This window comes from Carlito syrichta, unplaced genomic scaffold, assembly GCF_000164805.1.
Source record: "Carlito syrichta isolate Samal-C Ts95f unplaced genomic scaffold, Tarsius_syrichta-2.0.1 Scaffold302089, whole genome shotgun sequence".
NCBI lineage: Eukaryota > Metazoa > Chordata > Mammalia > Primates > Tarsiidae > Carlito > Carlito syrichta.
This window is the reverse complement of record NW_007246185.1, coordinates 393,354-418,817: the sequence shown is the minus strand read 5'-3', so window position 1 is coordinate 418,817 and position 25,464 is coordinate 393,354. Positions and strand designations below refer to the sequence as shown.

Sequence of the window (25,464 nt, the reverse complement as noted above, 5' to 3'; positions counted from 1 at the left end):
AAACTAGATACTGATCTTTTCAGCCTTTTCTTTTGTTCAACTAGATTAATTTAACTTTTAGCCCAAATGAAGTAAGTCTTTCTCTCCACCCTCCAATGGAAGCAAAGCAAAAAGAATATCAAGCAAGAGACAGAATATTTTTAATGGTCATTTCTTTACCATGAAATGTATTGATACCTGGAAAATGAACAGATACAACAGAGCCTGGCAAGCAGCAAGTGTTCAGTGTGTTAGTTGTTGTTAGGTGGTTGTTCTTGTTCTTTATGAACTATGCTGCCTTTGAAAAAGAGCAGATGAAAGAGGAAGAAGAAAAAGTGTCCTAGCAAGTATCAGTGTTTTAGTACCCTGGATTCATGGAGAGATATCACTGACAATTTTTTAGGGTAGCCTCTGAGCCCTGGTAAATGGTTTTTCATTGCAGGTATATACCCCAATTCCATCTTACTCAAACATGTTTTTCAGGGAGCTTGGTTTATCCTTCTAAAATGGAGATAAACTAAGTTCCTACTGAGCAGTGTGATAGGTAATTTCCCACTTTGTGTGGTGGTTCTTTAAATTCTTCTGTTCAAACCACTTATCTGTTTTACAATGGAGTGGCAACTAGTAATCTGTTAGTTCAGCTTCAGTAAACAGAAAGCCACAAGTTACCTTTACCACAGGAACACCACAGCACCATATATATATATATGTAAGAATTAGCAACTCTTCTGACTTCTGTGTGTGGCATTAAATAAATAGAAATGGCTTATTGGGCAACATATTTCTGAGCAACCTTGCCAGTGTAAATTTAAAGTTCTTTGATTCCTCTGACATAAGTTATTGTATACAGTAGTTAAATGAATGGTAATTTTATGGTTTTCAAAATGTACTTTTGTTTCAAGTTTTTCAAATCAGAGCTGATAAATTAGAAAACTCCATCTATACAGAGTGGCCAGTTGATTTTACATATATGATGTGATGAGCTGGGTTCTCTGTAGAATGAATACAGATCAACTCTACCAGAGGACTGTTGACCATGCTAAGGTTCTTACTAAAATTTTCAGTCCAGTTCATTTTTGCTTTTCCTTTCTGCTTCTCACACCAGTATTCTCCCAGCCTCCCTTTCTTTGTCCTCCACCTAATTTTATAATAATTAAAGATATCAGGCTAATTTCTGTTAGTCTATAAAGAGCTAACTGCCACCTAGAAAATCATTAACGTGTCCAGGATTAGGCCCTTAGAATACAAATTAGTTGCTTGCAGTAGGAATTTCTGTGCTGTTTTTGTCTTAAAGAATTGATACATACCTCCGAAATGGCATTAATTTTATTTCTTTGTTAGAGTCAAACTTAGCCCTATTATTTTATGATTCTATGAAGCTTATAGACTGACTCTTTTTAATACTCAGATTCAAATGTAACGATATGATTAACACCGCTAGTAACATCACTAGTAAGTAGTTAACAAATCCATGTTCTGTGAGTTGATCTGTATTCATTTTACAGAGAAATCAGCTCATCACATCACATATATATATATAAGAAACACCACTAATAAGAATGCTGTTTAAATAATGCTAAAACGAAATCTCAGCATAGTCAATCCATCCATTCATCCACCAAATATTAGCTAAGTACATTTGCCTGGCTCTCTTTAAAGTACTAAAGCAGAAATAAAGATGACTGAGACAATCTTTACCCTAGGCAGGTCATGTCAGCTGAGTATTTGTCTTATTGTTGAGTTAAAACATGCTGTGCATGATACCTTTTCTTAATGTATCTCAGAACTCACTGTCTCTTGTTTGTGAGCATAAAGGAGTTGAAGACCTAACTCCTTTCAGTTCTTTTAATGGTTCCACTTTTTCTGGACTCCTGTTCACTTGTTAGTTATTTTGTGCATATACTTAATAGTTGTGTGTTTTGAAACCACGTCTTTGCTCCATCCTCTCCAGGGCGAAGGAGAGCATAGTTCCCTCTGAGATTATAAAGATGCTGCTCAGAACAGTCATTTTCATTTGGTTGTTGTAAATTCTATGAAATCATGTCATTTTCAGCATTCCAAATTATTTTTTGCACTTTGAGGGAATAAAGCATAAATGGAATAAAATATTTTTGCAATGGCAAAATTACACTGGTGAATATATGCATAACTGTCAGGGTGATACAGGCAGTTTCTCTGGTGATAGAACAGTTCTGTACCCTGATTTTGGTATAATGATACATGAATCTCTACATATGGTAAGATTTCATAGAACTAAATAGTTCCTGCAATACAATTAGCTCTGTGTCTATGAATTCCATATTCATGAATTCAACCAACCACAGATCAAAAATATTCAGGAAAAAAAATGTGTCTGTACTAAACATTTACAGCCTTTTCTTCTTGTCATTATTTCCTAAATACTACAGTATATTTATTTATATAGCATTTACATTTTTTTAGGTGTTATAAGTAATCTAGAGGTGATTTAAAGTATATAAATAGGTGTGTATAGATTATATGCAAATACTGTGCCGTTTTATATTGAGGATTTGAGCATCCATGAATATTGATATTCGTGGTTTGGGGAGAAATTGGAAACAATCTCCTACAGATACTGAGGGATGACTGTATACATATCTCCTACAGATACTGAGAGATTACTGTATACATATACATACATACATATATATATATATATATACATACATACATACATACACACGCACAGCATATGGGTGCATGTGACAATTAGTGAAACCCAAATGAAGCTTGAGTTTAGTTAATAAATAATATTGTATTAATGTCTTTCTTGGTTTTGCTAATGTACTGTATAAAATGCTTTCATTGGGGGAAGCTAGGTGAAGGGTACAGGGAATGCTCTGAAATACTTTTGCCACTTCTTGTGAGTCTAAAATTATTTAAAAATAAAAAGATTTTTTAAGGGAATGCAAAGATGTCATATAACCAGGTTAAATTTTTTTAGTGTGGTGACTCTAAACATTGGACATATCTGACCTTAGATATTATTACTGCAATAACCAGAAATTTAGTGACTTTACCTTAATCATGAATGACTTAGGCACTGGACAGAATTTAGCACATGGTATCCTACTATCTTACCAGTTTGAGGAATAAGGAAATTCATTTCAAGTAACGACTGATGTTCAGGAGGTGGGAGGGCTCTGACCTCATGTACAACTCCGTTATCTTAAAAGTATTTGTTTTAAACTGCTTTACCAACCAGACCTGCTAAACAAGTAGGGGCTAGAAGATTAATTTAAGTTTATTTTCCTTTTACTACATTACCTTTGGGGGTATGGGTTCTAACTGATAATAAGAGAAGAAGTGAAAAGTTTGCTGTAGGGTAATCCGTGGATGAATTACTTTCCCGAGTAATGAAAGATTGACTTTATTTTTATTTTCCCCAAACTTCTCTACTACTTTCTGATATTTATCTTTCTCTTCTTCACTTCCTCCTTAGAACTCATTTTTTGCCCTTCCCTTTTCATAGACAGATTTAATGCATTGTTGTCACTGATCTTCTCGTTGTGTCTTTGCTCCTCCAGCTATCTTAATGACTTGGATCGCGTAGCCGACCCTGCCTACCTGCCTACGCAGCAAGATGTGCTTAGAGTTCGAGTCCCTACTACAGGGATCATTGAATACCCCTTTGACTTACAGAGTGTCATTTTCAGGTAGTAACTGAGTTCATAAAATCTACTTCCCAACTTTTACGCCTTAAGTATATTTGGTAAACTCTAGAAATGGTTTTTGCCACTACAATAAAAATAATGACTTAGAAGCATATTTATGAAATGCATCTTGTAGGACTTGGTGTGACAGGATTTCATGGAACAAGGATTTTATGTAAATGTATAGATTATTATTCACACGATGGAATAATTATTGAAATCGTGTATACAATATAGCCTTTATACCAATTATTATCATTAATTACACAAATAAAATAATGTATCCCTGAGGGAGGAAGCAGCAGAAAGATACACTGGAGGGTTTCTTATTTTAATTTAAATCACCAAGAAATCAATACAATTTTAGTCTGAGGGTGGTTGAGCAAAATCAATTAGTCAACCATTGGTCCTAAATATATATAGTTAAAATGATTACAAATATAATAGCCTAAATTATTACCAATATTGAGAGAAAAAAATAGCCCAAATCTGTAACCTACTGATGAGGGATCAGTGGGGGTTGTGTTTGCATTCAGCGGAAGCATCATACCTCCCATATTGGAATGTATAGCATCTCACATATTTTATGTATAATTTCTAGCATTCTAGAAAATGTTTTCAGTAATTTCTAGCATTCTCAAGAATTACATGAGGATCTTTGCTATGATTTTATAGAAAAAGAAACTGAAGTTTATTATTTGCCAGTAGGGCTTAACACAAAACTCATTCTATTTCTGACTCTTCAGTCCTTCATGAAATAAAATAATCCTTTGCTAAGATAAGGATTATTGTGTAACAAAGTTTTATTTTTCCTACACATCTGATAACAGTCTAATAACAATGATTTTTTAGACAGAATGTCTTGACTTTGAATATTAGGTAACAAAATTAGTAGATATTCATAAGTATTAATTGAATTGACTTGGATGACCATTGTCTTTCAAGAGAATATTTTTCCTATGATTATAAGTAGTGCTATATTTATACTGATTTTTAAAGTTTCTCTTTGCATGTTACTGATATGAGTATTGTTAATCTTGCAGAATGGTGGATGTAGGGGGCCAAAGGTCAGAGAGAAGAAAATGGATACACTGCTTTGAAAATGTCACCTCTATCATGTTTCTAGTAGCGCTTAGTGAATATGATCAAGTTCTTGTGGAATCAGACAATGAGGTAAGTGCTCTTTTGGTAGACAATGTATTATCATTTATTATCTGATATAAATAAATGATAGGAAGTAGGGCATGGGGAATGGAGTGAACATTTCTTGAATTTAGGATTTTAAAAATAACCACAAATAACCCTGTGGAACCGCATAGTACACTCAGAGTGGTAAACTCTTCTGTCAAATGTATGAGCAGGTCTTTGTGTTCAGATCTAATTAGGTCCTATTTGATACTTTTAACACCATGCAGAGGTTCTAAAAATGAAAAGGGCATGGAAATTCCAAGGCTAATCATCAGATCATTTCATAGCCTTCTATCTATAGGATAGAATCCGGAGTGTTGGAATGAGTCACCCTGTTTTGTTTTGTTTTCATTTTGTTTAAATCATTGTTTGTGAGATAGGTGAGTCCCAAAGAGTACTCAAAATCTCTCTTGGCCAAGGTGAATGACTTCACAGTTGGACTCTAAATCAGTTCATAGTGAAGCCATGAAGTGTCTTGGTAATGTGGCTTCTCAGCTCTTACAGAATTCTGTAGGCTATTGTATAATTTTTTCTTTACTAAGCAGCAAACAATTGAAGTAGTGTCCTTAATATGCGTGTCTGGAGAACTAATTCAGTATTGTGATCTCTTCCATTACAGAGAAACTTAACAGGTGAAAATGTGGATTTTGAGGGTGGAAAGGCTTTCTGATGAGTCACAGTTGACTATGGAAGATAATTAAGGAGTGTAGGAAATGGTGCCTCTGAGCTGGAGTTCAGTGTATGTGTGTTGGGGGAGTAGGGAAGATGGCATTGATATCCTGTTAGAGGCAGAGATTGCAGATTGATATGCTAATGATAAGTATTGAATATTCTAATAGGCTGAAAAATAAAGAGAATGAAATAAATTTCAGACACTGACTCAAATAAGATCTGGTATATTAAAATATGCTTTTAATACTATACATATTTTAGGTACACAAGAATTCCTGGCTTCTTGGCTCTTTTAAATATTTTATTTTTCTGCAGGTATTAATATTTTGATTAAAATACATGTTCAGTTCTCTGCAGCACTACTTTTGGGTATAGCATTGGTAAAGTTTCCATGAACCAGTATCTCATAGAGAGCTGAGAATCACCTATTCATGCATTTCAGAATCGTTCCTAGGTGCAAGTATATGCGCTTTTGAGACAACCAAAGAACTTCTGTTTAAGAATGAGGCTTGTTAGCCGGGCTCGGTGGCTCATCCTGTAATCCCAGCACTTTGGGAGGCTGAGGCGAGTGGATTGCCTGAGCCTACGGGTTTGAGACCAGCCTGGGCAACTTGGTGCGAGATCTTGTCTCTACAATAAATAAAAAATGAGCCGGGCGTGGTAGCGTGTACCAGTAGTTCTGGCTACTTGGAAGACTGAGGTGGAAGGATCGCCGGAGCCCAGCAGGTCAACGCTGGGTGGCCGTGAGTGTGTATGCCGTTGCACCCCAGCCTGGGCGAAGAAGTGAGGCTCCAACTCAAAAAAAAAAAAGAATGAAACTTGTTTATTAGCCAGTTGCCCCCTATAGCTATAAAGCAAAATGCCTAAAAGCATGCTAAAATATATGACAGTTATCAAAATATAAGTTAGGCAGTTACTATCAGAATTTTAGCTATGCTATCTCTATACAGATCTTTATCTGTATCTGTGCTCATTTGTTGTTCTATAATCCTTGGATGTAGAATATTTTGGAAGCAGATCTGTTACAACATTTCTGATGTCTTTTAATGTTGAATCAAGACAAAAAATATTTTAAGGGCTTGCCTACTATGTGCCTAGTACCAGGATATTTAAAGAGATACAAAAATGGGGGGGATCAACTTTGTCCTAAATGACCTTGTAAAGGAGAATACGCTTTTGATCAGAATCAGGCATGTAGAGGAAGTAAAGCCTTTGTTATGTAGGTCATCATTTCTTTATTTTGCCATCCAGTAAAATAAAATTTACATTTATCAATTACACAAAAGACATAAGAAACTTATGTGATTTTGTTTATGTTTATGCTATAGCTGGAAGAAGATGTGTTTATTAATACACATTTTATATAAGATAAATGCATTGCATATATAAATAAATATATATCATGATTTGATACTAGTCAGTTTACCACTTTAATATCATCAAAACAGAAAAGAAAGTGGATTCCTTTGGCAACTCATCCGCTAATTCTAGCACATAAATTCCAGTTACTCGATTATCTGGACATTATAGATAATTTATTTCACTTTATGGTTGACTTGGTATTGTTTTGATTATCAGATGTCTGTTAAAGTTACCACAGTAACTTGACGTTCAGTATATAGGTACTAAGGATGTCTGAAAATATTGTCCCATTTCCTTTTATTCCTATGTTGACGTACTATGCTACTTTTTAATATACAGATTAAAATAATAAAGCTATCATTTTTTCTTTAGGACTGCCTAATCACTTCTGAATATTTTGGAAATCTAGGTTATAATTCTGTTAAATAAAAGTCAGATTTTATGGTGTTCTGTTCTCAGACCTCAAATCAAACCTGATAACAGTATTGGTTAAAAAGAAAATGCTGCTCATTAATTCATGTTAGCCATAGCTATTATTCTTGGTAATTAGGAAACACTGTCAAGAATATTTTTTAACATTGGGATGTAGTTGCATTATCCTTTTATTTTTCAGTTCTACTGATACATGAAAATGTCATTGCCTCTCCAACCCCTTAAATCATTAAGGAAATTCAGAATTCTGGTTTCTCCAGTTTTTCTGTTTGGGGTGAGACAAAACTGAAATAAACTCCTGAAACATTTTGTTCTTGATTTTGAAATCTGATGTTCATAACTTTAATCCAAAGCAGACTTTGTTGTGCCTCCCTCCCTTGGTATATATTTGTGAGAAAAACCTAGGAATGGATTCTGACAGCCCTTCTTTCTATCCTAGGGAACTGTGGATAATGCACTGCAGACCACAGACAAAAGCAGCTAAGGGAAGCATGTTAGGTTATTCCTTTTGCTTTTAATACTTCTTCAACTTTATGTATTCATCTTCACAGTTTTATGGAGGTCTGCTTTTGTCGAGATTCTCAGCCTTTCTGTCATTTGGGGAATGAATTTCTTTTTTTCCTTCAGAGAAGGAAATGTGTTATCAAATAGTGGCTAGAATACCCAGGGTAGTAGAGCTGTGTAGATTTGTGTATTCTCTTTACTGTCTTCATTTTCTTGTGATAACACTTCAGCATGGAGCCTGCTATTCTGCTGTCTTTTCATGATTACGTTATTTCAGTGCCCTGAAAGCCTAGAGCTCACAATAAGGCATCCACAAACATTTTTCAGTTTATCAGTATGTGTCCAATAACGGCCTTTTAGTCTTTGTTCTTGTGTTTTTTTGTCTCATGAATATCTGAGCACTAACACAAAGACGCCTTCTCAGGCATTGTCTCAGTGACTATCTTCCAGACTCGGTTCCCTATAGAATCTCAAAAACTGGGACCTTTTTCTCCTCCATTTCCTTTTCGAATGTGAGCTTCTAACTTATTAATCCTCTTGAAATGGTCATGAGGAATTATCTTATTTTATCAAAATATCAAGAAAGCTCTTCCTACCCCAGGTCCTTCTTTGATCAAGATGGGTTCTCCTACATTGGTTCCCATTAACATTTATGCTCAAACCTGATGTTTGGAATTGCTGTTAATAAAGTAGGGGAAGAGAGTACACCTTTATGCCTGAGCCATTTATACCTGTTCAAAACTTGCTAAAATCGTGGTTCATTTGAATCTACCAACTGACCTCCTTGTGAACGGGACAGATCAGGCTTGCTGGTAGGCAACATAATGATGAAGGAACAAGAATGGGGAGATTAAGGCCTATGGCTAAGATCATCCAAGGCCTGATTCCCTGCCCTTCCAGACTAGCTTTCTTTCCCGTCCCTCGCAGTAACTTCTAGAAGTTAGATACAAACTCAGAAAAAAAGCAAAAAGAGCTATAAGGCAGCCAAGAGCATAGAAGTAGAATGAAAATCCTGCCCTTTCAGGAAAATTGAACTCTTTTCTCTACCTCATGTTATACTTCCAGATAATAGTAGACCAGCTCGAGATCCTGTACTGCTCATTTAATTTTAAACTATCGTAAAACAAATAGTATAAAATATACATTTCCTTTGGATACTTCTTTCTGATCTACTAGGTTTTAAAATGAAGTCATTTTAAAGTTATTCAGCTGCATCCAGAGACTGAACATTTTCTTTAAAAGTGTGAAACATGTGCTTTGTTCTGCTCTAAAATCTCTGAGTGCGCTTTTGGGAATTTTCTTCAGATAACATTCAGCTTTGGGGAAAACTGACTAAAAATTGAGGAGGAAAATTTCAAACTCTAAATGAAAGATCTAAAGGAAACTTAGGTTAAGATATCTGGTCTCTGATCATTAATTGAATTGACTCAAACCCTCCTTTTTATCAGCTCTTAATGAAATTGTGCCTTTGGTACACTTGGCTGGGATTCATGACCTGATTAACAAGGATATATTCCTGAAAGACACCTAACTGTTTTATATTTAACCTGTTTCCCATGTCTTCATTACTTTGTTTATTTCCAGTCACTTGTCCCTTTTTTAAACTTTTCCTCCCACTCTTTCATTCCTTGGCTTTTCTGTTTCCTTATTACTATATTCCTTCTTCATTTTTTTCTTCTTCCTTGCTTCTCTTGTGCTAGAAGTAATTTTCTGATCACCATTTATTGGTTTGAACCAGAGACCCGGACTTAGTGCTGGTAAGGGCATATGGAAGCTGGCACACATGAACATTTTTTGTGTGCATGTAAATTGAAAAACTTTTAAGGAATTTACATTGAAATTCCTTATAATCTATATAGTAGTTTCTTTTAAAGATGAATTATGTTATATGAAAAAGATAGGCTGTCAAATGGTATACAGGATGATCCAATATTCGTAATCACACATATGAATGGGGAGGACCCCCAAAAAACGGAATTATTTTTTGGAGAGCGGGCTGCTGGTAGGTAGTACAGGTTTCCCCCACTAGGTGAGTGTTCTAGGAACCATTGGCATCAATGTAACCAGCTAGCATTGTTGTGAGAGACTATGATTGACTTCAGTGAAATTTTTTTGGAAATTCTTTCAGCACGTTTGTCTGTTTCATGATAGGTGATTTACAAGCACACCTACCCAAACCATGCTGAGTGTTCAGCAGTTTTTTACCAAAACTGGCATGACCCGCATGCCCTACCCTCTCTATTCACCCAGTCTCTCCCTGAGTGAGTGACTGCTTTTTGCTTCCCGGAGCGAAAAAAGTCCTCAGAGGGAAACATTTGCCGATGCGGAAGAGGTGAAATAAAAAACAGCAGAAGCACTAAAAGGCATCAAAATTGAGTTCAAAAACTGTTTTGAGCAGTGGAAAAAGCATCTTGATAGATGTATTGCATCAAATGGAGAGTACTTTTAAAGTGACTGAAGTTTAAACATGCAACAATAAATACGCAATTTTTAAATTAAAACTTTTGGGTTTTTTGGGGACCCCCTTGTATAACATTATTATAGGGAAAGTTATTTACCCTCCCCCCCAAAAAAGAAAATAATTTGAAAGATTTTCTACCAAGGCCAAGGTATAAACAGTGATTGTCATTGTCAGTAGATAATAGCATTACATATAATAACTGAAATAATGTATGTATTTTTTAATGTAAAATAAAGTAAGGCTTCAAATTGAGAATTTTAACTCTGCCATTTACAACTTTGTCTATTTTTCCTTTGAGTCATCTGCCCTTTTCTTACTAATTTACAGAGGTCAGAAGTATTGCAGTTATCTTCTTCTACTTTGTAGCTTGCCATTTATTCTCTTTACATCTTTTGATGAACAGAAGTTATAAGCTTTAATATAATAAAACTTATTAAAAATTGTTAGGATTATATGTTGCTATGTGTGAGACTTCATGTATGCACACACTGTAGGATAAAATAAGCCATGAACAGTCTGGATGAAAGTTAAAGACTGGAATGTGAAATTAAGAATTGAAGTACAAATCACATAATCATGTACCTTTCCTAGCTGCAGCCCACAAATTTAGTCAAGCACCTCCGAGCAGCCAATGAAAGGAGATTATCGTGATCTGTTTTACAAGATTCACTGTGCCCTTGGCATAATATCAGTTACTCAAATTAGCTTCTCCTGATACTGAGCCCCAGTCTTATCTCCTGCAGCTTCAGAAGGAGATGCCATGGGAGGAAGTGAATCAGATCCACAGTAATATCTCTCCAGGGGACCAAATGTTAGAATTCATAAGGGCTGTTTCCATAGTTTTCCTCACTGTAAATTGGTGCTATAGTATGAAAGTTTGTGATGGACCAATGTCATGTGGTCTAAGTACACAGCTTGATATAAAGTGGGTTTTGCTTACTTCTGTTTTTGTAAATGTTCAGTGAGAAAAGAGAATATAAAATTGCAGAAAACTTAAATTTTTGATAAATCTGCTTCACTCTTTATTTTCTTAGAAATAAAATGATACAGATAGAATCAAAGACCTTGTGTAACCCTCCCTGATTCATTTCTCTCCGTTCCCTGAAGAAGCCACTCCTTCAAGCTGGCATTTATCATTCCTAGACATATTTCTTCACTCTTTCACTACATGTGTACGTGTCAAAGAACAATATGTAATATTGCATTCTAAATATTATATATATGCTTGTGAATTTTATTAAAATAGTTTTATTTTGTGATTTGTTTTTTTTCATTCAGCGTTGTTTTTGAGATTTTTTTTTTTTTTATGTTGCTACACATGACTCTAATTCGTTTATTTAAACTGCTATCCAGTTATGTTATGTGAGTATGCCCTGCTATATTTCACATGCTTCTTAGCCAGGTAGGATGTTTTGTAATGCAGATTACCTTTCCCTGTTCTTGCTTGGTTTCCCCTTTACCCTTACTCCAACTCTTAATGTCATTGTCTTTTTGATATATACACATGTTTTAAAATATGTTCTGGAAATTACTGTTTGCTAAGTTACACGTATAGAAATTATCATCTGTCAGAACATGGTTTTTCTCTTCACTTTGTTTATTTTATAGAAAGGTTTTAATTTAATGTAATCAACTCACTCATTTCCTTTATCGCTTACATTTCTGTATATTCTTCAAGAATTCTTCTCTTCCCTAAGAATATGAAAACATATCCCTTATTTTCTATTAAAAGTTATAAGGTTTTGCCTTTCATGGACTTGCGTACACCTGCAGTTGATTTTTGTGTATGGTAGCAAGTAAGAATATTCTCCTGCCATACTTCTATTCAGTTGTCTCGATAACATTTATTGAATAGTAAGCTCATCCATCTTTTCTCCACTTTTTTTTAAACCTTTTTAATTGTGCAGTACATACAGACACTTAAAGCACAATAAAAAAAATGTACAGCAGTGATTTATCACAAAGCAAACATCTGTCTGTCCAATACCCTGTAATGGAATAGAACTTTGCCAAGACCAGTAATGCCTGCTAGTGTCCCTCCCTCATCAGGTACCTGCTATTCACTAAGGTAGTCATTTTTCTTTTCTTCTTAGTTTTAACACTTTAAATGTGCTTTAACACTTAACATATGCTTCCTTCAGTACTACAGTTTAGTTCTAACTTGTGCTTAACTTTATTTATTTGTTTGTTTGTCAGAATCTCACTCTGTTGCCCAGGCTGGAGCACAGTGGCATGTTCACAGCCACCACAACCTCGACCTGCTGGCCTCAGGTGATCCTTCCACTTCAGTCTTCCAAGTAGTTGGAACCACAGGCATGCACCACCACGCCCAGCTAATTTTTTGATTTATTGTAGAGTCGAGGTCTCGCCAATTTTCCCAGGCTGGTCTCAAACCCCTGAGCTCAGGCAGTCCTCTCGTCTCTGCCACCCAACGTGCTGGGATTGCAGGCGTGAGCCACCACGCCCAGCTGTGCTTAACTTTGATACAAAGAGAATCAAGTGGTGCATTTTTGAACTTTGCGTAGGCAATATGTTTACTTTTATGTAGCCGGGCTCGGTGGCTCAGCCTGTAATCCCGCGCCCTTGGGAGGCTGAGGTGAGTGGATTGCCTGAGCCCGCGGGTTCGAGACCCGCCTGGGCAGCGAGACCTCATCTCTACAATAAATCAAAAAAAATTCGCCGGACGTGGTAGCACATGCCTGTAATTCCGGCTACTTGGAAGGCTGAGGCGGAAGGATCGCCGGAGCCCAGCAGGTCGAGGCTGTGGTGGCCGGGAGCGGCCACTGCACTCCAGTCTGGGTGACAGAGTGAGACTCCAACTCAAAAAAAATAAAAATAAACGTTTATGTAAAGGATAAAAAAGATTGCGTGTGTGTCTCTGACCTCCTTTGTTCAATATTATGTTTGTAAGTTGCGTGCATTCTGTATAATTCATTCATTAACACTATAGTGTAGCATTCTATTGCATGAAAATACCACAATTTATTTATCCATTCTACTATTTATGAACATTTTTAGTGTGTTTCCAGTTTGGGGCTATTATAGAAATGCTGCTGTGAATATTCATGTACATGTCTCTTGGTGCACAGTGGGTACACATTTCTAGTGGATGTATATCTAGGAGTAGTATTGGCAGCACATAGAGTGTGCATATCTTCAAATTTAATAGATAAGGCCAAAGTAGTTTTCAAAATGAGTGTTCCAGTTTACACTCTTACCTGGGATATCTGAAAGTCCCTGTCACTTCACATCTTTGTCAATCCTTGGTGGTGGTAGTCTTTTTCATTTTAATCTTCTGGTGACTAGGTAGCTGAGCTATAGTCCCTGCATATGCCTGTTTCTTTGGGTATACACTCATTCCTAGCACATAACTGTAATGCAATGTGAAGATGCTTTCCTAGACCCCCATCTCCTCAGCCTCTCAGCTGCTACCTTCAGAATCCCCAAATTCCTCCACGGGAACATGGATCCCAAATGCTGGACTCACTTCTCTAGACCTTTTCTTCCTAGGTCCTGGCCTGATAATTCTTAACTATCTTTTAGCTCTCTGAGGCCTTTAAGTGTATTTTTAAAAGTTTGTTAGCTCTTCTTATTGTCCTCTTTCTCGTTGATATTAATGATACATTAACATGTATCAAGTTTTATTATATGCACGGGTTTTTTCTCCATCCTCTATTTAGTTGATCTATTTACTGTTCCTATAGTGATTTTTTAAAGTTATCAAATTGCTAGTTTTATAATAATCTTAATATCTAGTGGGTCAGATCTACCTCCTTTACCCTTTCATTTGAATTTTAAGATTAGCCTATCAAATTCCAAAAAACAAGTTTGATTAGGATTTAAATAAAATAGATAAATTTGAAATTCGTTCTTCAGCTTTACAGTATTGAGTTTTACCATGTATAACCATGATGTTTATCATTTAAAGCATTACTTGTCTCTGTATGTGGTCAATTTTTGCAAGTACTCCACAGATGCTTGAAACTGATTTCACATTTTAGGATGCAAAATTCTTTACTATGTCTATTCCAACAAACTATTTGATTGAAGTATTCTTACCTGCTTGATCAGTTAGGGGCAGTAACTGTCGATTACAGTTATTTTTTATTTTTTTATTTTTTGAGTTGGAGTCTCACTCTGTCACCCAGACTGGAGTGCAGTGGCCGCTCCTGGCCACCACAGCCTCGACTGGCCGGGCTCCGGCAATCCTTCCGCCTCAGCCTTCCGAGTAGCCGGAATTACAGGCACACGCTACCACACCCGGCTAATTTTTTGATTCATTGTAGAGATGAGGTCTTGCTAAGTTGCCCAGGCGGGTCTCGAACCTGCGAGCTCAGGCAGTTCACTCACCTTAGCCTCCCAAAGCATGGGATTATAGGTTGATCCACCGAACCTGGCCGTTTTATTGTTTTAATTAAACATGCATACAGAAAACTATACAGATTATAATTCATTTTGATGAATTATCACAAACTGAATTACCCTCCACCACAAGAAATAGATATAATCAGAAGTCCTCTTTGATGGTTCACAGGGAATATATATGTTCCAACTACAGCAGATCCTGCTTTGTGTTAGTTTCCTAGGGCTCCTGTAACAAATTACTAGAAGCTCAGTGGGTTACAACAACAGAAATATATTCACAGTTCTGAAGGTTAGAAGTCAGAAATCAAGGTGTCAGCAAGATTAAAATCCCTCTGAAGGCTCTGGGAAAGAATCCCTTCTTTTTCCCTTCCATCTTCTGTTGACTGTTGGCATTCCTTACAGCTGTGTAACTCCATTCTCTAACTCTGTCTTCACATGGCCATCTCCTCTGTATCTATGACTGTTCCTCTTCTGTCTCTCATAAAGGTGCTTGTCTTGCAATTGTGGGTGAGATTTAGGGCCTACCCAGGTAATCAGAATGATCTAATTTTGAGGGCCGCACAGCAAAGACCCTCTTGGCAAATAAGGTCACATTCACAAGTTCTAGGGGCTAGGGGATAGGCGTACCTTTTTAGGAATCAGGATTCAACCCTCTAGACTGCCAAACGGTTTGAACTTGCAAACAATTTACATTCCTCCCAACACTATGTGTTCTGGGTTGATCCATACATTTGACAGCATAGATATCGCCAGCTTTTAAATTTAAGCCATTCAGTTGAGTGTATATTTGCCTTTCCCTGATTATAATAAGGTTGAGAACTTTGTCTTGCGAAATCCTCTTTTTGAAGTGCCTTTTTAATTCTATATTAGTTTTCTATTTATCTGCCCTTTTTATTATTAATATACAGGAGTTATTTATAAATTACTGATACAAGTTTTTTGTAAGTTATCTGTATTGCAAATAACTTCTGCTACTCCGTAACTTGCTTTTTTTACTACATTAAATTTATCAATCACTTAAAATTTGTCTTTTATCATGTCCTTCTTAAGGAATCTTTTCATTGCAGTGCATAACATTTATCTTTTATAAATGGATACTTTAACATATTTATTATGAATTTTTTGTTTTTGAATTCTACTACCTGTATGGTTACACTGTTTAAAAAATTTTGTCAATTCTGAATACATTGGAAAAACTACTGCTATTATTACCAATATTTTAACATTATAAACATATATACCTAATCACTGACATGTAATTTTTCTGTTAATGTGGAAATCACAAGGGTAGAAATTATCCATTCATGTAATTTGGGGACTTTAGGAAAAATTAAAACTTAACACTTTTATTTTAAGATATATTTCTCTTAAAAGTGAAATAAAAATATAATACTTGTAAAATAAAAATTATATACATTGGCCAGGTGCGGTAGTTCGCACCTGTAATTCCTGCACTTTGGGAGGCCAAGTCAGGAAGATTGCTTGAGCCCAGGAGTTTGATACCAGCAGGGCAACATAACCAGACCTTGTCTCTCCAAAAAAATTTCAAAAATAACTGGGCGTGGTAGAGTGTACCTATAGTCTCAGCTACTCAGAAGACTGAGGTGGAAGGTTCACCTAAGCTGAGGAAGTTGAGGTTGTAGTGAGTGATCATGCCACTGCACTCTAGCCTGGGTGACAGAGTGAGACCCCAACTGAAATACACACACACACACACACACACACACACACATTATACATAATATATCAAGTTACTCTTCCAATCTTGTATCATAGAAGTATTTTATATAGCTTGATTGGCTCATAAAATTATACAGAAATGAATCCCTGACAGGAAAAAAATGTTCCATTACATTTTTTGTGGGGGAAAAAGGTAAAACCTTCTAAGAAACAAAATGTGAGTGTTTTTTTTTTTTCCTTTCAATGATCGACTGACTTTCAAATCTCCTACTTTAATTGTAAACTTGTACATTTCTTTTTTTAATTCTGTACTCTTTCTATTTTGAGACTTCTTTATTATGTCTTTTTTATTTGACATTTTTATATAGTTTCTGATAAATTATTCTTTTTGTCAAGAAGAAGGTTTTTTTGTTTTTGTTTTTTAAGAGACAGGACTCTCACTTTGTTGCCCAGGTTGTCCTTGAACTTCTGAGCTCAAGCAATCCTCCCACCTCAAACCTTTCAGATAGCTGGTACTATAGGCACACAACACTGCACAGGGCTCAAGACAAATTCTTTTTTAAAGTTAAAAATGCTCTGTGCTAAAATAATACGGCTATGCAAGAAGCAAAAGCGGAAGTGGTAGTATCCTGCCTTCCGTGCTAGATTAGTAGAAAAGACTTAGTGTTTTCCTAAGTGGTGGGGGCTGAACAGCGGGAAGGAAGTTGGTGGTGGCAGCAGTGGACAGACTGCACGTGCAGGAGGTAACTTGAACAGTTTGGGCCCAATGTGAGAAGCAAAGAGTATATTTAAGAAGCAGGGACTGTGATACAGAAGAACCAGCTATATAGGAAGTAGAAAATATTAAATTGAGGTTTTAGAAAATAGCAGCTTGAGATATACTCATTACTGTAAAGCTGGCCCTTTTATAATTAGTTTATTTTAAAGATGTGGGGTACAATTCAGGGTTAGGTACAAAAATTCACCCCTTTAAAATGTACAATTTGATAGATTTTACTGTATTCACAAAATTGTACCATATCACCACTATTTAATTTTTAAACACATAGACACTTTATGTTTTAGAGGAGTTTTAGGTTCACAGCACAATTAAGCAGAAATTACAGAGACTTTTCCCATATATCCCCTACCTCACATGTAGAAAAAGCCTTTCCTGCTATCAACATCTGGAACCAGACTAAGAAACTTGTTCCAGTCAATGAAACTGCACCCTTGTTGGTCATGAACATAAAGTTTTATTTCTGGACTCCCATGGATATATATGTCTGTTTTTATTTAATGTCACACTGTCTTGATTATTGTAGCTTTGTAGTAAGTTTTGAAATCAGAAAGTGTGAGTTCTTCACCTTTGTTCTTCAAGTTTGTTTTGACTACTTTGAATCTTTGATATTTCTATATAAATTTCAAGATCAGCTTGTCAATTCTGTAAAAAAGATCAGCTGGGATTTGATAGGGATGATGTTGACTTAGTATTCAACTTGGGGAGTATTGCCATCAGAATATTTAAGAAGAATGTAAATTTTGCTGTTTGTTGTTCAGTAGATAGTTGAATTGATGTGTGTTAGTTCCAGTTGGATTATAGTGTTTTTCATCTTTTTGTTTGTTTGTCTTCTGCATTGTTCTGTGATTGAAAGTGTAGTATTGAAGTCTCAAACTATTGTTGAGCAGTTTGTTTCTTCCTTCAGTTTTGTTAGTTTTTGCTTCATGTACTGTGTTTTGGGACTCTATTGTTCAGTGCATACATTGTTATTGAAAGTATGCAATTTTAATGCCTACTTGATTGATTTAAGCTTTATCATTATAGTATGCACGTCTTTATCACTAGTAACAATTTTTATCTTGAAGTCTATTTTGTCTAATACTTCTTTCAACTCATTTGTGTCTTTTAAAGTAAATTGTATCTTTTGTAGCTAGCATATAGTTTGGTCATTTTTTAAAATCCACTCTGCCAGTCTCCGTTACTGGCATATTTAGTTCATTTACATTTAATGTATTACTGCTGGTTTTTCACGGTTACTGTGACCGAGAGGCTGTTGGTTTTCACGGCTACTGCAGCACTGGGAAAGGGGGATGGGAATAACACAAGTTACATACCACAAAACAAGCTATCCTCACCCCTATTAAGCTGTTCTTCTTGAATAAATACCCTTTGAACTGTTGAAAGCCTTTGGTTAATTTTCCAGTATCTAAAAAAGTTGATATTTGTAACTTTCACCAGTATTCTTGTTACTTTTTTGGAGTGGTGGATTTTTAGAGGTCCTGGCGCCCGCATTCCATAATTGCATCTCTAAATTTTAAAGGTCAATCCAAGTGTGTGATAATCATGAGAACACAGTTGATGTGTGAAAGTGCCTTTTTACTTGTTAGAATGGCAAATATTAAAACACGAGTCGAGGTGCTGTGAACTTTCTTATATATCGCTCATAGAGGATGAATAGGTGCAGTCAGTCAGCAGTGACTATATGTAAAATCCTCAGGTATTTATACCCTCTGATCCAGTAATTCCACCTGTATGATAGGTTGCATGTTCCTATTAAGACAACATTATTTACAGGTGTTCATAGTGAAAATAACTAAATTATCCAATAGTAGGAGATTGGTTTTACACTTAGAGTATACCTAAAAAGTAAAATACTATACAGATATTTTTAAATGATAATGTAGATCTATAATTCCTATTAGACACAGTTGCTGATTATATATTGATGTTAAGGAAGTAATTTCAAAACACATATACCGTATGTCTGCTTTTTCAAGATATGTAATACAAGTATTTATTATAGGTGTATTCATAAACGCCTGGGAGATTAAATTGAAACTTGTAGCAAGGGATAGTTGGGATAAGGGTTATTTTGTGTTTATGTTTTATTCATTTACTTATCTGCATTTTCTAATTTTCACCTGAACAAACATACTGTAGTAATACCTATACAAAAGGTTAAATTAAGAAATCTTAAAGATCAATTAGAATCTGGTTAAATTAAAAATAAACTTTTTTAAGGCAGCTTTCTCTTTTTCTAATTGCTTTTAGAAGGATAAGATGGAGTTACAAGTGAATGGAGAAATAAGTACAAATGTCTAGACAAAGAAACTTAGCAGTATTGGAAAACATCCTTTTTTTGTCAATTTGCTGAAAAGATCTCAAAAACCGAGACATTCTTTAGAAATAACACAAACTAAGGAGTTCCTTGAAATAACGGAGATAGTTTTCTGGGGCTGAGATTTATCTTAACACTTGTTGGTTCATCTTAGACAAAACAAATGCAGAGAGTTTAAAATGCAAAATTTTAAAAAGCTCTTCATTGTAGACGATCAGATGAAAATGCTGTGGGCCCAAAGCCAGAGGAATCTGGACTACTTTGGTGGCCAGTTTTAACCATCTGGGGTCTTTCTTGAGTATCCTCTGATTCTCCCTTTAAAAAAGAAAGAAAGAAAGAAAAAGAAAAAAGGAGAATAATTTGTCTTTTAGCGAGGAATCTACATTTTATAAAACTTAAAATTATTATCAGTGGCTTTGTTCTCTAGAAAAATGGTACATTGGTTGGGACCCCAGGCTCTGTATTTAACAGGAGGTCTAGATTGCATGAAATGTACCTTCAAGAGCCTAGATTATGATCCAGAGGTGTGGATGTTATAATCTTCCATTCTCCAGGTGACTTATGTTCCCTGTTTAAATCTGCTGCAGTATTATCTCTAACATGTTTTCACACATGAACGTATGAAGAAAGACAGTATGTATTTTTAATTGTCAATTAATATAAACTGTCACTTTACAAAAGGATTAAGAAAACAACAGGACAATGTCTTTTATGGGATATTGGGCAACTGTGATGTATCTGAACTGTGATATATCAAGAGTTTCTGAAGAGAGGCCACAAGGAAGTAGAAAGTATCAGACTGTCCTGTGTTGAGTTACAGCTCCACCCATTTCAGGCTGGATAATCTTAAGCAAGTTAATATCTCTCTGCCTCCCTTTTAATGAAAAAATGAGGACATTATTTGTCTTAAAATGTTGTGAGAATTTTTAAGCTAGTAACATATAAGTTTCCTGGATACCATTGACATTCACTAAATGACAGTTCATATTATCAGTAATTTTAATGGTGCTTTTATTACTTTTCTTTCTGAACGTCATCATCTAATGGCTAATGCAGTCTTAAGCCAACTGTTTGATCTGACTCTTCTGCCTTACAGCCAGAGTCATGGACTTAGTAATTATTTGTTAAATAAGTAAAAAACATGAAGAAAAGTATTATTTGTGTAAATGCTGAAGAAATAAGGAAGCTTTTGTTTAAGAAAATTTATTTTTGTAACAGGAAGAAAAGGTTTAAAAATGCAAGGAAAGGGACTGAAAGTGGTGACTTTTAAGATATAGCTACTCCTGTCTATGACATATATTTGTTGTCTGTTTACATGGTTTGTTAATTATGGTGTTTGTATGAGCTTTGTGGTTGAAAAGAGACAGAAATTTTCTCAAACTAGCAAAAATGGCTCATGTAACCGGGAAGAATGAGAGTAAAGCTGCTTCAGCAGTACCTTGAATCAGGAGTTCATTTGGGAATCTCTCCCTTTCTGCTGCTTTTTGCCGCAGCCGTTTTTGATTTGCGTCTTCTCAGCCTAGCAATCCAAGAGAATAGTAAATTTCTACTCTACCCCAAAATGAAAAATCTCAGGGAGGAGAGACATTGCACGGGGATTGTCTCAATACAAGTTAACATTGACCCATGATCAGAGGTAGAAAGTATTTCCAGAGGACTGGGGTCAGGGAGGAGAGGATGCCTGGTTGAAAAACAATAGCCCCTGCAGCAGCGTTTCTCAGCTTATAGGTGTCCGGGTTGTGAGCTGCGTCTTTAAAAAATGAAACGGAATAGATTTAAATGAAATTGGATAGAAAACATCCCAGTTAGGAGAATTGTAGTTTCATGAAACTTTTGTTCTCATTTGTGTGTGTGCGCGCGCACGCGCATGCGCTAGGTGCAACATGGTTGTTAATGTGGATCATAATTTTAAAAGTTTACAAGTCTACACTGTAAAATGCCCTTTACTGGCAAACTACTGTCAATGGGAAGGTAGTTTGCTTGCTACTAGGATCTTATTCTTCATGCCAGACTAGGCATTGAGAGGAAGAATGAGAACAAAGTAGCACACAGCAGCAGATGAGGAATCAGTATCACATCAACTTTCCAGTCAACAGAGTCGGGTTTTGTATTTGTTTTTGGTTGGGGAGTCTGCAGGTTGGGGGGCAATTGTTTTATTCCCCCCACTTTCTGTGCATCAAGGTAAAAGTACCTTTAAGAAACCATTGCAGCCATAAATTCAGCTCAATTTGTATGTTTTAAAATACAATGCCTTATCTACTAACTGGGGCCAGCTTCCTGAGCATGCACCCTCAAGCCCTTCCACAGGGTCCTGCACTTGGTTTAAGGCTATGCTGTCTCCATCTTAATAATTTTTGAACAAGGGTCCCACATTTTCCTTTTGCACTGGGCCCTACAAATTATGTCTCCTGAATACTAAACTGGAAAATTGGTAGTCAGATTCATTTTTTTCCCTCACCCAGGGAGCTATGGCCATCCTTAGCTCTCACCTGGCTCACGGGGCACATGATGCTTGTGAGAGGAATCTGTCTTTCATTCTCTGTTAAACTTAGTTTCATCTGATGCCTTAGTTTTACTTCTCTTTTAGAAAATGACACAGAACATGCTCTTCCTGATTAATTTGCAGCATGTTAATACACGCGGTAATTAGCAGCTGATTTCCTGCCCTGCTTCCCCAGTAGTGCCAGGCTGATGTGCCCAATGAGGATGTTTAAAACGAATCATTGAAGCTGTGGCAGCCCAGACTTATAGTTTAATGTATGCCCCATCCCCTCACGGCCCCCACATCCCTTAGACAGGCTGTCAACTTAACTAGAAGGGAAGATACAGCATAGAATTTAGAAGAGCTTGCACTGAGGTTATGTGTTCATTAAACTGAGTTTCTAGCGTAAGTGTTCGTGATGCCAGTGCTTGCTTCTCTTCTCATCTTAGAGTTGCCCATTGAATTGAAATAATGGATAGACCCAGCTCTTCTCCCCAAAGCCCAGTAATTAAAAACTGTGGAAGAATGGGATCAGGCAGTGTTTTGCTTTATTTTTTATGAGCTGAAAAATAAAAATCTGAACCAGTTTTATCTTTGCTCCGTGACTAGATTTCCAAATTGTCCAGTGCTCAGTGAGAATCCCTTTGGCACAGCTACAAAACATATATAATCTTTTTGTTTTAACTCAGCACTCAACTAAAATGACCAGAGATCCATGCTTATTCAGTTCTCTCACTGAGTAGCAAGATCTTGCTTGGGTTCTTGCTTGGAGACTTGTCGAGCCAAGAGGAAAAGCTTAGAAAATGTTGGAGCTGCAATGTAGGGCAGTCTGAGCCATCTGACTACATGATTCACAGGTTGGAATTTCAGATGCTAGTTCTCACAGACGGAGAGGAAAGAACACTAGGAGCTAGAGGATCTTTTCTGACAAAGCCCTGTTGTTGACACTAATAATAAGCTCCCTGTTTTGTTGTTGTTGTTTTTTATTCTGGCCGGCTCTGGTCTCTGGTTTCAATTGATTATGTTTATTGTGTCTTGGGATGGGAAGTGAAGCCTTTACATGTCTTGCCACAAATCCTCCAAGCACCGAGCACATTACAAATTAGCCAGCTTCTAATTGGATAAAAATCATTCTATTTGTTAAGACAATGAATGAATTTGTTATTAGACAATGAATGCATGTTCATCATTACATATCATTGTCTTCTTTCTCCTCTTAACCACAGAGAAAAAAACTAAAGATAAGATTTAAACCTAATTTTTTTGAATTATATATATAATCAATAACACTTTAAGCCCTGAAAATAATTTAGAATTCTTAATATTCCTGACCATATGTTAAATTCTAAAGCTGACCTGAAATTTCTCAAATTGTATCAGTCATTTCACTAATTTTTGTTCAGTCTCATTAACCAGTATGCATCATTATGAGGAAAAGCTACTACTTGTTATTGCATTGCCCAAATGCACAATGCCCATTAAGATTCTGTTTGTCTTTTCTACTAAAGAAAATGGTAATTCTTGATGGAATTATCACAATCTGTGTTCATTTTCCTTTCTGGTAAGTACCATAGTCTCAGTAGATAAGAGACACAGGCATTCTTTTCTAATCTTCTTCCCACCTGCAATACTGGATTACATAGCTGTTAAATAGAGTTTGTAGTTCCTGTTTCTTTTCTCCAGCAGCTGTACGCACCCTTTCAGTGATGTTTGGCATATTTGTTCGTGGAACATTTGCTTAGTTGTTTAACATAAGGTGCCATTCCGGTGGGATTCAGGGAGCAGAGGCTTACTTTGCTCTCTGTCTTCCAGGCGACACAGGCCCTCCTCCTTTTATTAATGTCTGCACGCTGGCAGGAGTAAGGGATTCTCTGGATTAGCCACCTCCTTTTACTTGGTTATCATCAGAGTGAGTATGCTCAGAATTTACCATCCAGCCAGAAACTCCACTCTGAGCGTTATTTCACTCATACATAATAGTACAGAAGTCTTTGTGATGCCAACACCAAGGGTTTCAGAGTGATCTAGAACACCTTCTGTAGCCCAGTCCAAGACTGCTTCTAACTGAAGTCTCTGTAGACTTCAAAAGCCACCAGGTTAGGTTTAGGACTCCTCTGAAGTAGAGCCTGTAGAAGCACTGGTTTCTCAAATGAAAGTCCAGAGACATATTTCCTCAGACAGCACTACTCAAAATAAAGGGATCCCTCAAAGAAAAAGTGTTTACTGCTGTTCTTGCCATTCAAGTTAACCGGCATTTTGGCCTTATAGTGAAACTGAAGATGAGACGCGTCTTGTTGCACAGAGGGGAAAGCCTTTGAACTCAGATGTTCAAGGCCCAGTCTCAGTGTTGGCTGCACAATACCTCGCTTGAACATCAAGCTTAGGTGGAGATATTCTTGTCCCTGAACTGAATTTAACATGGCAGAAAATGTCAGGGCTATATATTTATTGAGCATCTACTATATCTAGGCACAGGTAAGGTCTTTACAGATCATCTAGCACAGTTGTCTTTTACAGATGAGGGAATTGAGGCCTAAAGAGATGAGAGTATATCCATGGTTATTAGAGTTAACTTCCCATTAGCAATTTTAGCAAAAAGTGGATCATATTCTTTTAAAGAGGCAGTTTTGCATGGTAGTTAAGAGCTCAGACTCTGCAGCCAGACTTCATGGATTCAAATCTCCATACCTGCTGCTGTCTAGCTGTGTGGCTTTGGAACTTTTAGGGCCTCAGCGGATTCACTTGTGTTTGGGTTATTATAAAGATTCAATGACTTAATATATATGTGAAGTATTTAGAATAGTCCCTGACACATAGTAATTGCTACATAAGTGATTCTTATTATAGTGGTGATTAATCCAAGTCCAGGAATCTAAAAATATTTCCTTTGGAAACTTGCTTGGGGGCTCAGAGCATAAAAACTACAACCTCAAAGCATTACAACTTAATCAACTCCCTGTATTTGGAGGTTGTTCAGATCACCCTTGCAGAAGGAGCAGGTGGTAGGTAGGCACCATGACTTTACAATTGAAGTCTTTTATGATGTGGCAGAATGGACCAAGGGGGGGCAATTGAAAAGTTTTGCGTGTAATATCCTATGAAAACAGACCAAGTTGAGATCTAAATTGTTCCTTTTTCTTTAAGTAGTTTTGTCATTTTTTTTTTTAACGTGTTTTTAAAGAGAGACTTTTCTTGAGTTGTCAATAGTCTCCTTCCATTTTATCAAATTGCACTGGGAGCTTCTTGTAGACATCTCAAAAATGACGTTCATTGTTTGTGCTTTCAAGCACGTAATCTTATATCCTGGCTTGTACTACTTTCTGAGAGTGTCAGTGTAGATCTGAATTCCTTAGTGAGATTATAAGCTTTTTGGCAAGAATGACTAGTGAAGCACGATGGCAGAGCAACTGACCACCTACCTACATGGTATATTTAGAGCTGTGGTTCTCAGCAGAGGTGGGGGATATCCTACACACACACACACACACACACACACACACACACACACACACACACTCTCTCTCTCTCTCTCTCTCTCTCTCTCTCTCTCTCTCTCTCTCTCCCTCC

At 36.4% G+C, this 25,464-nt stretch overlaps 1 protein-coding gene across 1 annotated transcript in view; it reads left to right on the top strand.

Moving 5' to 3' along the window:
• LOC103258399 (guanine nucleotide-binding protein G(q) subunit alpha) overlaps nt 1–25,464 on the top strand; it is a 300,449-nt gene that overhangs the window by 229,253 nt on the left and 45,732 nt on the right. The window contains exons 4-5 of the mRNA XM_008056072.2: nt 3,528–3,656; nt 4,697–4,826. Of these exons, the coding sequence (XP_008054263.2) occupies nt 3,528–3,656; nt 4,697–4,826 (259 nt within the window). The remainder of the gene's footprint in view (nt 1–3,527; nt 3,657–4,696; nt 4,827–25,464) is intronic.